Genomic DNA, 12018 nt, shown 5'->3' with positions numbered 1-12018 from the left:
CACTTTTTATTAATGCAACATCAAATTTCTCCATTAAGATCAATTTTCATTTTGAATTGCTCTTTCAAGTTTGTTTGCGTTCTTAGTTGCATGCAGAGAGTTCCTTTCTTGCAGGAAGTTTTCTTTGAAGTCTGCAGTGAGCCACATCTCTTTCCTTGGACCATGGAATTTGGGTCAGAATTACTATGGACTCACTCAGCCTTAGAAAATCACCTACAGTCAGACTTCATCCTGTTGCCTTATGACCTCTGTTCCTGATTATACCATTGCATAGTAAAGCAAAATCCAACAGGGGTATCACTAGCTGCTTATATTTGTGAAAACTCTCATTCCTAAATTTCTTGTTATTAACAGAAAGATAAGGTTGTAGACTTGCTCACCAAGCCGATGTGTTTGATTGCAGACATTTCATCACCCTGCTAGGTAACGTCATCAGTGTGCCTCTGGTGAAGCGTTGGTGTTCTGTCCCATTTGTTATTTATATGCCTCAATTTGCTGGTGTTTGGCATTACTTCTGGTTCTGTTTTTCAGTGGTTTGTATATTGGGTTCAGTTCAATGTGTTTGTTGATGGAGTTCCAACCGGCACTGACAATGTTACTTAGTAGGGTGATGAAACATCTGCAGCCAAACACACCGGCTCGGCGAACAAGTCTACAACCTCATCCATAATCCGAGCTGCAAACCTTCTCAATAACTTTAACAAGAAGATAATGGAGAACTAAGAGAGGAATTTTCTCATTTTCAGTTGAAGTGTTTTGTTGCGTGTCTATTGCTTTGTCTGCCATGGCTCAAGCTACTTTTCTCAAATGACCTTCTGCTCTTCACCTAATAAATTACCCAGCTGGGTTCTTGGATACCTTTCAAAAGTGAGACAGAAGTGTTTGCTCCTGACTGGATCTTCTGTCATTTATGCACTGGCACAATAATTAAAACCAATTGCAAGCCAAGAACTTCTCCTCACACTGTGGTGCTTGATTGTTATCACCAAGGACGTAGCCCACAGGTAAGGAAAACTTGCTTGCTGCAACATGGACAAGAACTGGGAGGTCCTGTCATACAGGATGGTGGAGCAGAGGGCCATCCTTTATTCTGCAGACTGCCACAGTAGGCCACGCCCCCACACCAAGCCAGGCTGAACCGAAATTCCAGCCTGGGTCAGTGCTGTTTCCACACTGAAAGGAAAGCTTAGCAGTGCAGAAAGAAGTTCCATGATCTTCTGTGCTCTACCTAACATGCACTACCACTCAATTTAAATCTATGTCATGATCACAAGTCAGAACATCAAAATAATGTATGCTGTTTAAATTTGTAATTCCAAAATGTGCTTCCTAAGAGAGGGTTGATACAGACAAAAATAGCTGCGAAAATAAACTAAGCAGCTCCATGGCGAAAGAGACCCTTGGAATATTATACTGATAGATGTGAAGAGAATTTCAAACAACAGCCATTCAAAATGGAGGGAGGCAAGTCAAAAGAGGCTGAACGGTGATCTTTTGTGACTTCAGAGATAACGAGGGCCTGACGACCCCCTGCTCAACAGCAAGCCACTCCCAGAGGACTATATCCCAAACTGCACATTTTGTGTTTTTGCCTTTGAAGAATGCACAAGGATAGGAGTTAAAAAGCCAGCTTTCAACCCAACAGGAGTTGACTTGTGGGACTGGGCAAGCTAATGCTTACCAGCCTGCATTCAGGCATTAGCTTGCAGTAAAGGCCACAGTTGAAGAACTATTCCTGAGTTACCCCTGCGTTACATGTAAAGATTTTCTTGCTCTAAGTGCTACGAACAAGTTAAAAATGAAACAAGACAACTAAAGAACACTCTCACCCAGAATGCTGGAATTCAATCACAGGTCAAAATGACTCAGAACTACAGATCTAAACCAATCTGCAGAACTAAGAATCATGAAGCCTATTGTTCACCCACCAATGTCAATGCACCCTATGGTAACCTCCCTTGTAATGACCGCAATATTCAACTATCTGCTCTTCATGAACAATTCAGAGACTAACCCTTATGTCACTCTTTTATCTTTTGACCTTTTGGACTTACATTTGTACCTCAATTTCACCTCAAACACACTGTGTATCTGTGTGCATTCTTAATTCTTGCATTTAGTAATAAATAAACTTATTCTTTTTGTTAATTCAAGAAAGCCAAGTTAAATGGGCTACTTTTAAAAGGTAAGTTAATTTGGGTTTGAATCAGTCACCTAAAAGGGAAGGGATCCCTTTTCAATTAACCTCACTGCATTCAATTAAGGGGCAGGTAAATAAAGAGAGGAATCCAGTTTATCCCTCCTCACCCAGGAGCTTAACAGTTTGGGGTTCTAGCGTAATAGATTGGGAACTTGTCCATAATCAGGATGTAACATCCACCACTCCATACATGTCACATCAAGGCTCATGAACTCTCATTATTGCATGCAATAATGTCCACTCAACGGCTTTCACCCACCTCAGTCTTTCAAACTATTAATGCTTCCTGCTTTCTGCGCTAACTGCCCACTCACTTGGGGCACCTCACTTCCTCTCCTGCTTATGCATCACCACAAACTGCTCTTCCATCCACTTCCAGCATACTCAACCCTCCCTTTGATTCATGACAGGGAAGATTGGGCCACCAGTCAGAATACTGACCTAACTGCAATCCCTGGACTGGCCACACTTGATCTGCAGGACTGACTGTGCCATATTTCCTAGACTACAAGGACATGGTTACTCAGATTATCATAGGCCAAAGGATCCACTGGAGTGGAATTGGATAAGTCTCTTGACTGACCATCAGACAGGGTAATCTGGTTGCAGCACACCAGGGTGCTTGTCACATAAACTGCTGGCACATGTGGCTGGTGAGACGTTGTCATAGCCCAATGCCATAATTGACATACCCTCCCCCATGACTATTCAGTGTTCTAAACCATTAGAAGCTACCTGACTCTCCCTCTGTAATAAATTCCAATGCAAGTCATCGAGGCTGGCACCTGTAACTGAGCACTGAAGAACCTCTATACCATAAAGCAATGTCACCCACACAAAGGCTGACAGCCTCCAAGGAAGTGCAATGTAAGCAGGCCCTAAGAGAGGAAACTAAGAGCCATAAGATGTATCCTATGTAGATGCAAGTGATGCATAAGATCATGGCTATTCAATTTTAACTTCAACTCTACATTCCTGTAAACCCCTGATAATTTTTCATTCCTTGGTAATCAAGACTCTGTCCACCTCTATCTTAAAAAAATTTTAAAATTCTGCAGCCATTGCCTTTGGAAGGAGGATATTCCAAAGAGTCTCCAACAGAAACATTTTCTCTCGTCGCTGTCTTAAAACGGGCAAACTTTTATTTTTAAACTATGACTTCTAGTTCCCAATTCTTCCACAAGAGGAAACATCCTTTCAACATTCACCCAACCAAGTCCCCTCAGGATCTTACATGTGTCAACTGAGTCATCTCTGACTCTTCTAAACTCCAAAGGATACAGGCCTAACTTGTTGAGCCTTTCCTCAGAAGGCAATTCTTTCATTCCAGGTGTTGGTCTAGTAAACCCTCTCTGAACTGTTTTGTGACATTTTGCGCAAAGTGACCCCACAGAAGCATGCAAGTCGTAGGTGTCCCTGAGCTCCAAAGTAAAGCGTTGAATGGATGAAGTAGTGTAAGAGTTTGTCCAAGAGCAGCCATGGTGATGTGGTGAGGTTGGTGTTTCGCTGCTGTTGACTTGTATAGACAAATATATAGCAGAATGTTGTCTATGGAGTCTGCAGTGACACTGTGCTGAAGGAGCAGTTAAATGAAGATTCGATAAACAGCCAGGTAGCCACTCTGATTTACATGTCGGGAATTTGTACAGTTTGATTGCTTGGGGAAGGCAAAGAGATTAGGATGTGTTGCATGAATAAGGCGAATGGGTGGGTGCTTTAACAATATGCAAATATATGAAAATAAAGTCGTCGCTGCTCAATGGCAAGATTCTGAAGTTGCCGTTGAAGAGAAAATTGGGAAAAATAATATTCTTGATGTTGAGATTCTGATTTTCTCATTCTCTGTAATTTACCCCCTTTCTCACTGTTGCTCGTATTACTATAAGGAGGGGGAATTACACCACATGTTTATAGTGTGGGAGATAGGTACAATTCTTGGAAAAGCAGTTGAAAGGACGTACTATTAGACACAAATTTAATATTAAGGTAGAACAACTGCAGTTGGTGGGGACTTGACAGCTGGACAGTAATTTCTAAAGAATGCACAAAAAATTCCAGTCTTTACTGTATGAGCACAGCTGACCAAACCATAGATACTGATTAATATAACAACGAAAACAAAAAACCCAGACTTCATTAGGTTCAACATGTGAAACAGGCGGTGGCAAAAGAAGCAGAATAAGCTTGTAAATTCCAACAGAGAACATTCTGAAACTGCACTTACAGATCAAAGTATAGAAAACTAGACAGTCAAAACACATCTCACAAACAAACAAACCACAATATCGATTCTAATTAAGAATCGGCTTCAGCTCTATATAGCATAAACTGCATTCATATCCTGGTCTATTCGAACAGAATGTATAATAAAACATACTGAAATTATATTTCAATGGAAGAGCAAAATTGCATAATGTGCGTGAAGTATTGATTTGAAAAAATATTGCCAGTCCCATGAGGATAAAGCTGTTTTAATTGGTCTCCATCAGTTTGCAATGTTTTAACAATTCACTTTACTAATATCTATCTTCTTTGTCCGCCCTGAAAAACTGCCTTTCAAATAACGTCAACATTCCTGCATTTGGAAAATGGACAAACAAATTGAAACATTAAGATTCAAGTTTAAACTTTCTAGATTGAAAATAAAACATTACCAATGAATTAACAACACGTTGAATGAATGCTGGCCAGAGCAGATGAGGCAAAAACCCTAAATCACTGTAACAATTGGATGAGGAAATGATAGGGGACAGTAACCTTAGGGGCAGCACGGTGGCTCAGTGGTTAGCTCTGCTGCCTCTCAGCGCCATCGACCCGGGTTTGATTCCAGCTTCAGGCTGTGTGGAGTTTGCACATTCTCCCCGTGTCTGCGTGGGTTTCCTCCGGGTGCTCCGGTTTCCTCCCACAATCCAAAGATGTGCAGGGTAGGTGGATTGGCAATGCTAAACTGCCCAAAGTGCTCAGGGATGTTTAGGTTGGTGAGTTAGACATGGGAAATGCAGGGATAGGGGAATGGGTCTGGGTGGGATGCTCTTTGGAGGGGCAGTGTGGACTTGTTGGGCTGAATGGCCTGTTTCCACACTGTAGGGTTCTATGATTCTTACCCATCCATAATTATCTTGTGATCTTAAATAGAAAAGGATGCAATCAGAAGAATCCAAATACCATCAAAAAGATTGGAATTTGACTTATTTGCAGCCATAAGCTTGATTGAAACAATTAAGGGAGAAAAAAGCAAGTTATAGGGTATTGTGGAGACAGCTTCTTCCTGACGGTTATCACACTTTTGAACAGACTTCTCAAATGTTAATGTTGATCTCTCTCTCTCTGCACCTTCTCTGCGGCTGTAACACTATAATCTGCACTCTGTTCTGCTACCCTGATGTACTTTGTAATGATACCATCAGCTTGTATAGCATGCAAAACAACATGTACCAATATAAAGTGCAACATGTGACAACAATAACTCAAACTCAAAATCTGACATCCATTTCCCACCTAAGAAACAGGCTGCTGTCTGTTGAAAAGCAAACACCAATCATGTACACTCATTTCCTCACCCAAAACATCTTTCAAGCAGGCTTCTAAATGGATATTGAGCCTATCTAAAACAAATGGGTAGACTGCTGGGATTGCAATATTTGTAAGAATTGGGCAGATCTATGCCAATAAAAATTCTCTTCCAAAATATATATTTTGACAGTTTATTTAAATATTTTTGCAATAGCAGAAATACTCCCTTGATGCTCTCAAAAATGTTCTGGCCAGGCTGCTGAATCATCCTTACTCATACCTACTCCTAGTTCATCATTCCAGTTGGTGGACTGCATTATGTTGGCCCATCAATTTTGTTCACCACATTAATGAGATACAATGAGGCAGAGAGTTGGCACCTGCAGCTTACTAGAAGAATGTTTGTGAATATGGACCATTTGGTATACAACCTGAAAATCTTCTCCGCTGTTAAGGATTACAGAGTTGAGCTAACATTATTGATGACATCGCTCCCCTGAGTAAACGGTATCTTGGAAGGGTTATGGGAGCCATAGTGGTTTTGTCACTAGACGTATAATCTAGTAACTTGGACAATAATTCAAAGTTTGAATCTCACTGTAGCAGTTTTGAATATGCTTCTATGAGTGAATTAATGAGAATATGAATTCAGTTTAAAATATAAAACTAATAATAAAAAAAACAGAAAATTCTGGTGAAAGTCAGCAAATCTAGCAGCATCTGTGCGGAGAAAGCAGATTTACCGTTTCGAGCCCAGTGACACTTGGATAGAAAAATGAACCCTGAAAAGAAAGGGACATTTTGTTCTAGTTCACTAATATTTCTTAAAGAAGTAAAGCCCTCATCCCTACCCAGTTTGGTCTATGGGCACCTTCAGTCCCACACCAACCTGATGGTCTTTTGATTGCCCTCTGAAATGAGCTACCAAGCTCCTCAGTCTGGCCCAATGGTAACTTTCATTGGATGGCGCAGGGTTATGACACAGGGATAGCAGCAAGCCAGACCAGATCAGATTCACTTACACTGGATTCATAACACACTGAAACTAAAACATTGCTATGGACATTCAAAATTGCTTGACCAGACTTTAAAAATAACTGATCTTGGACACCAAGTTTATAACTTACATAAAAAGTAGCAATGTATTATTAATAAATGTGACTTCAGCAGGTTGGTTGAATTACAAGGCAATCCAATTAATATCTACTATCTTAGCCCAATTTTCTTTGATCACCAACCCCCCACTCACACCGACATAGTTTAGCGAAAATTTTTTTCAAAAATTGTAAGTTGCCAGTGTGATAACGGTTTCAACAATGAATACCAAGCCCTCATGAAATCCAATGGGTTGTATTATAGGCACGTAGGCTTGTGTCTTGCTTGAATTCCAAAGTCAACTAGTCAACGCAAACAGTATCTGCAGACCTCCAGAGTCTTTTCCATATTTATTATTGTATGGGGCTCTGTTCTCAGGACCGTTAATAAGTTGCTAACTGGAGAGGGCAAAAAGAAAAAAAAAGGCCTACAGCTTCCAAGACAACATTACTGCATGCCCATAAACCTAGTCAAAACCCATTTCACCCTTTGCTTTCTTTTTCTTTTCAATATTTTTTGGGGTTGGCTGACGTGCATTGGTCCTCTCCTGATTGACCAATTCATTATGCAACCAGTTGCCAAGGATGTCCACTTCTAATGGAATACCCTGCAACTCATATGGTCCATTTGCTACATTTTCCAATGATAAAGTCAGTTGTGTCTGTCTGAAGTCCAGTTGGGCTTGAGCTAGTAGGTGCTGTTGCATGTTTACATCATAAATTCCACATACCAAAAGGTCTCTCAGCATCTCATAAAGGATTAAACCAAAATCACATGCCTCTGCTAGTCGTCTTAACCTGGTTCTCAAATTGTCAAGTAAAGCTGATTGCATCTCAAAGTTAGAGGAGGCTTGGGGCTGGAATATTCCTTAATTAAATCTGTCAACTCTTGAAAGGTTTCAGTATTTGGTGCCTCAGGGAAAGTTAGGATCTTAATAACTGAAAAGGCTGTGGGTCCACAAGCTGTCAAGAGCTTGGTACTTTTCATCTTTCCATCTGCCCCAATGTTGTTTTCCCTGAAAAAATAACGCATACTTTCCACATACTGGGCCCAGTCTTCAACGGCAGGATCAAACAAGTCAAACTTCCCAAACAACGGCATGATGCCGGAAATGCTTATCCCAACTCAAAGACGACTGTTGCGAGTGAATTACTTCAGGAGTGTGCTTACTCTCGTTACCACTGAAATAACTCCACAGAGACCAATATCCTGTCACCAAGTCACCCTTTACACTGGACCAGATTAATAGCCACAAACAGTAAACTCATATTCTATGAGGTCCACCTGACTGATTTTATATGATGCTGGCAGGCAAACATCACAGAGCTATAAAAATTACTGACACTCCCAACAGCCTGATTCAATGGTACCACCCAAAAACAAATTTGAGTTAAACTGCTGCTGGTGGAGATACTGGTATTCTGTATTCTACACGTGCATTAATCGATCAAACATAGAAACATACAAAATAGGAGTGGGAGTAAGCCATTAAGCCCTATGAGCCTACTCCACCATTCAATATGATCATGGCTGATCATCCATCTCAGCACCTTGCTCCCACTTGCTCCCCATGCCTTTTGATCCCTTAGCCCCAAGAACTATATCTAACTCCTTCTTGAAAACATTTAATGTCATAGCCTTAGCCACTTTCTATGGCAGAGAATTCTACAGGCTCACCAATCTTTGGGTGATGAAATTTCTCCTCATCTCATTTCTAAATGGCTTACCCCATATCTTTAAACTGTGACCCTTAGTTCTGGACTCGCAGTCATCTTTCCTTCTAGTCCTGTTGGAATTTTATAGATTTCTAGACGATCCTTCCTCATTCTTCTAAACTTCTGTGAATACATTCCTAAAAGATTCAGTCTCTCTTCCTAAGTCAGTCTTGCCATCCCAGGTGTCAGGCTGGTAAACCTAAATTACACTCCCTTCATAGCCAGAATGTGTTTCCTCAGATAAGGCGAACTAAATCTGTACACACAGATCCAGGTGTGAGAGTGTCATAGGAGGATCAGTGAGTAGTATATAAGAGACAGACAATAGGAAACATTCAAAACCATTAAATACCAAAAAATGCTTAATGACATCATACACGCAAAATTAGAAGCACAGAAGAGGATGAAAGAGCCCTAATGCCCACTCCACTTGCTGTAAAGGAATCTTTTGGATCTCAACAAGAGTCGCTGCTCAAGGCAATTTGGGCTGAATGGTACAATTCTGAATTAACTAAGCTACCCACACGTGTGAGAATTCTAATAAAAATTAGCAATTTTAGTTTAAGTAAAGTGATGTTGTCAAGGTGACAAATGAACACTTCAGATGGCCTTAGTCTATGTAATCCCAGGACATCAGCTTTAATAACATACACTATACTAAAAGTCATCTTGGTTTAATATTTGTGGTAGGGTTTGTGAGGAGCAAAGCTTGAAGAAATCAAACAGTTAGGAAATCATAGTTTTTCTATCCATTTGAATCAGATTCTCACTGCTAGGGGAATTGAGCTGTAGGTTGCTATTTCAACTGATCATTCACAAACATTCTTGACAGTAATGTCTTTAAAAACTGAGAATATTATCTGAGATGTTATGGGTTGGTAATTTACAGGGCTCCTTTGCGTAAATAGCTGAATAAGCAGATTGTGATAAAAAAGATCTATTGAGATTTAGAGATAGTAGGAACTGCAGATGCTGGAGAATCCGAGACAACAAGGTGCAGGGCTGGATGAACACAGCAGGCCAAGCAGCATCATAGGAGCAGAGAGGCTGACGTTTCGGGCCTAGACCCTTCATCATCTTTTGTGTACTTTTGTTTCAGATCCTGGATTCTTTTTACTTTGTTATCATTTCAACCTGTGCAGCAGTTTTTTCTCAACTTAGATTTCTGGCAGTGTAACTCATCTGAGGTGTCAGATGCAATGACAGAATACACAACTCCCTGAGCTCAGTGTGGTTCTTCACATTTACAATGCAGATTGTAATCTTTCCATTACAACATTCTTCATTTCCTGCACCTCGCTACTGCAAGCAGCACTAATCTCAAAAATCCCAGTGGCTGGTTCTTGACATCATATCATTCACTGGTGTATTCCCCAAAGGGCAAACTGTGGAAAAATGTGGTGGTGGTACAGTGGTGTCAAAATAATTCCCATGTGTGCTGCTGCAAAGGAGGCTCCTCAGCAGGAACATAAGCTCTCAAAATATGAAGTTAGTACAAACTTTAACATTAGCTCTGGCTGCCATATGCACTGTGATGTCTAAAACCAGTCACTTACCTTTCAAACAGAAATATTGTGAGCAGGCGCAATACTGTGATTGAGAAACAGCTATCATGTTAATTTTAACCATTCTCAAGGTGCTGGCATCCAAGAATTCAGTGAAGAGCTGAAGGAAACCACCTCCCAGTCCTGGAAAAATTATCCAGCTCCCAAACCAAGACAGTGATCACCTATATGAGCTTTTCTTCAAAATGATGAGGCAGCTTTCTAGCTGGGGTTCTGACCTTGTGTTCAGACGGTGCAAGACTGACTAAGAGTTATACTGGAAATACTCTTATGTGTTCACTGAGCAATTAGTTTTCAAGACCCTTTACTCCCCTGTTTGAAATCCCAGATTATCTTGCTATGAAGAAAAATAAGTTTAAACAATATCATCCCTGCAGAGGCCTTTTCTTTTACCTCATACATCCAAGTGCTGAAGGGTCTTTGCCAGGAATCTTGCTTTTCCAAATGCAAGTAGGTGTTGAACAGGATGAGGTAAATGTATCGCTCCAGGTACTGCAAACTTCGCAGCTGCAGCAACTGCTTTTCCTTCTCAGATTTGGCTGTTTTAATCTGCAATAGGCAAAACAAAATTGCCACATTTAGGAAGGGATACAGAAGCTCAAAAACCTTTATTCACTTTAAAAAGGAAAGTTCAGTTCATCTGAGTTTACAACACATAAACTGTCTCCTGAAATTAAGTTGAAGAAGCAGTTTATTGAACAAGCAGATGACATTTGCTCAGCAAGCCCAATATCAGCCAAGGTCCAACTCCTTTCCTCAAGCCACCTGCAGTCACTCACTCCACAAATCTCCCACAGTTTTAGTCATATTCCCAAATCTCACATTCCAACATTTGCCCTGGGAACTCTGATGCACTGAAATGTGAAAAAAAAAAGAGGCTCACTCCTCACAATAAAAATTTCTTGAATTGCCTGGCCACAACTGCAGGCAAACAACGCCATGCCCATTGTGGCATTCACTGATGGCCTAAGTGCATTAATAAAACTCACAGCTTAGGCCAACAGGTAATTTGACCGTTCCTTTTCTCAACTGATCAGTCTTTTGACCCTTCAAGGCACAGTGACACAGTCTTACACCTCTAAACCAGTAACACAAATTGGATTGATTTGTGTGGCAAGTGAAAGGATATTGTTTACTGAGGAAATCCAAAATGCTGGATCTGGATCTGGAGCAGCTGGTCATTATACATGTTAGCCTGAACTGGGAGTGTCACCAAGCTACTAAATATCAGGAGGAAAATACAAATGATCCTGTCATCTACCCCATATCCTCACATTCATTCTTGCCAGCAGGAGTCACTAGATGATGAGGAGTTGGAATGTGAACAGATTGTTATACTCCTCTCCCTGATCTCTGAGGCCAGTGGCAATACCTAAAGTCAAAACACTGCGGTTCCTGGAAATCGGAAACAAACACAGAGAATGCTACAGAAACGGAATTCTGAGGAAGAGTCATACAAGACTCAAAACATTAACTGTTTCTCTCTCCAGAGAAGCTGCCAGACCTACTGAGTTTTTCTAGCATTCTGAGTTTGTTTCAGTGGTAGTACATGTCCCATTATCTGGAAAAAGAACAACTTTGGGTTCAAATCTTTTACCTTCCCAATCTTCACATCTTAAGAGGGAGTGTTGGGACAAATGAGATTTGTCAATTATGAATCCAAGAATTAGTCTGCTGAAATAACAATTTAAATCCAATGAAAACAACAAAAAAGTTCAAACAGTAAGGAAAATGTCAAAATTTGATAAGGACTATTGCAAGATTCATTTTCAATAAATTATTTTAATAAAGATGTAACCATAAGGGTGGCACGGTGGCTCAGTGGTTAGCACTGCTGCCTCACAACACCAGGGGCCTGGTTCAATTTCCCCCTCAGGCAACTGTCTGTGTGGAGTTTGCACACTCTCCCCCTGTGTCTGCGTGGGTTTCC

The 12018-nt window shown here is 40.7% G+C and overlaps 1 protein-coding gene across 2 annotated transcripts in view; it reads right to left on the bottom strand.

Moving 5' to 3' along the window:
- LOC109927499 (paladin-like) overlaps positions 1-12018 on the bottom strand; it is a 222742-nt gene that overhangs the window by 35571 nt on the left and 175153 nt on the right. For both annotated transcript variants that reach the window (XM_048616323.1, XM_048616324.1), the window contains exon 19: positions 10482-10637. In XM_048616323.1, coding sequence (XP_048472280.1) covers positions 10482-10637 — 156 coding nt within the window. The remainder of the gene's footprint in view (positions 1-10481; positions 10638-12018) is intronic.

Source organism: Rhincodon typus, chromosome 34 (genome assembly GCF_021869965.1).
Source record: "Rhincodon typus isolate 14 chromosome 34, sRhiTyp1.1, whole genome shotgun sequence".
Taxonomy (NCBI): domain Eukaryota; kingdom Metazoa; phylum Chordata; class Chondrichthyes; order Orectolobiformes; family Rhincodontidae; genus Rhincodon; species Rhincodon typus.
Note: the sequence above shows the minus strand (reverse complement) of the source record. Positions and strands in the feature narration are given on the sequence as shown.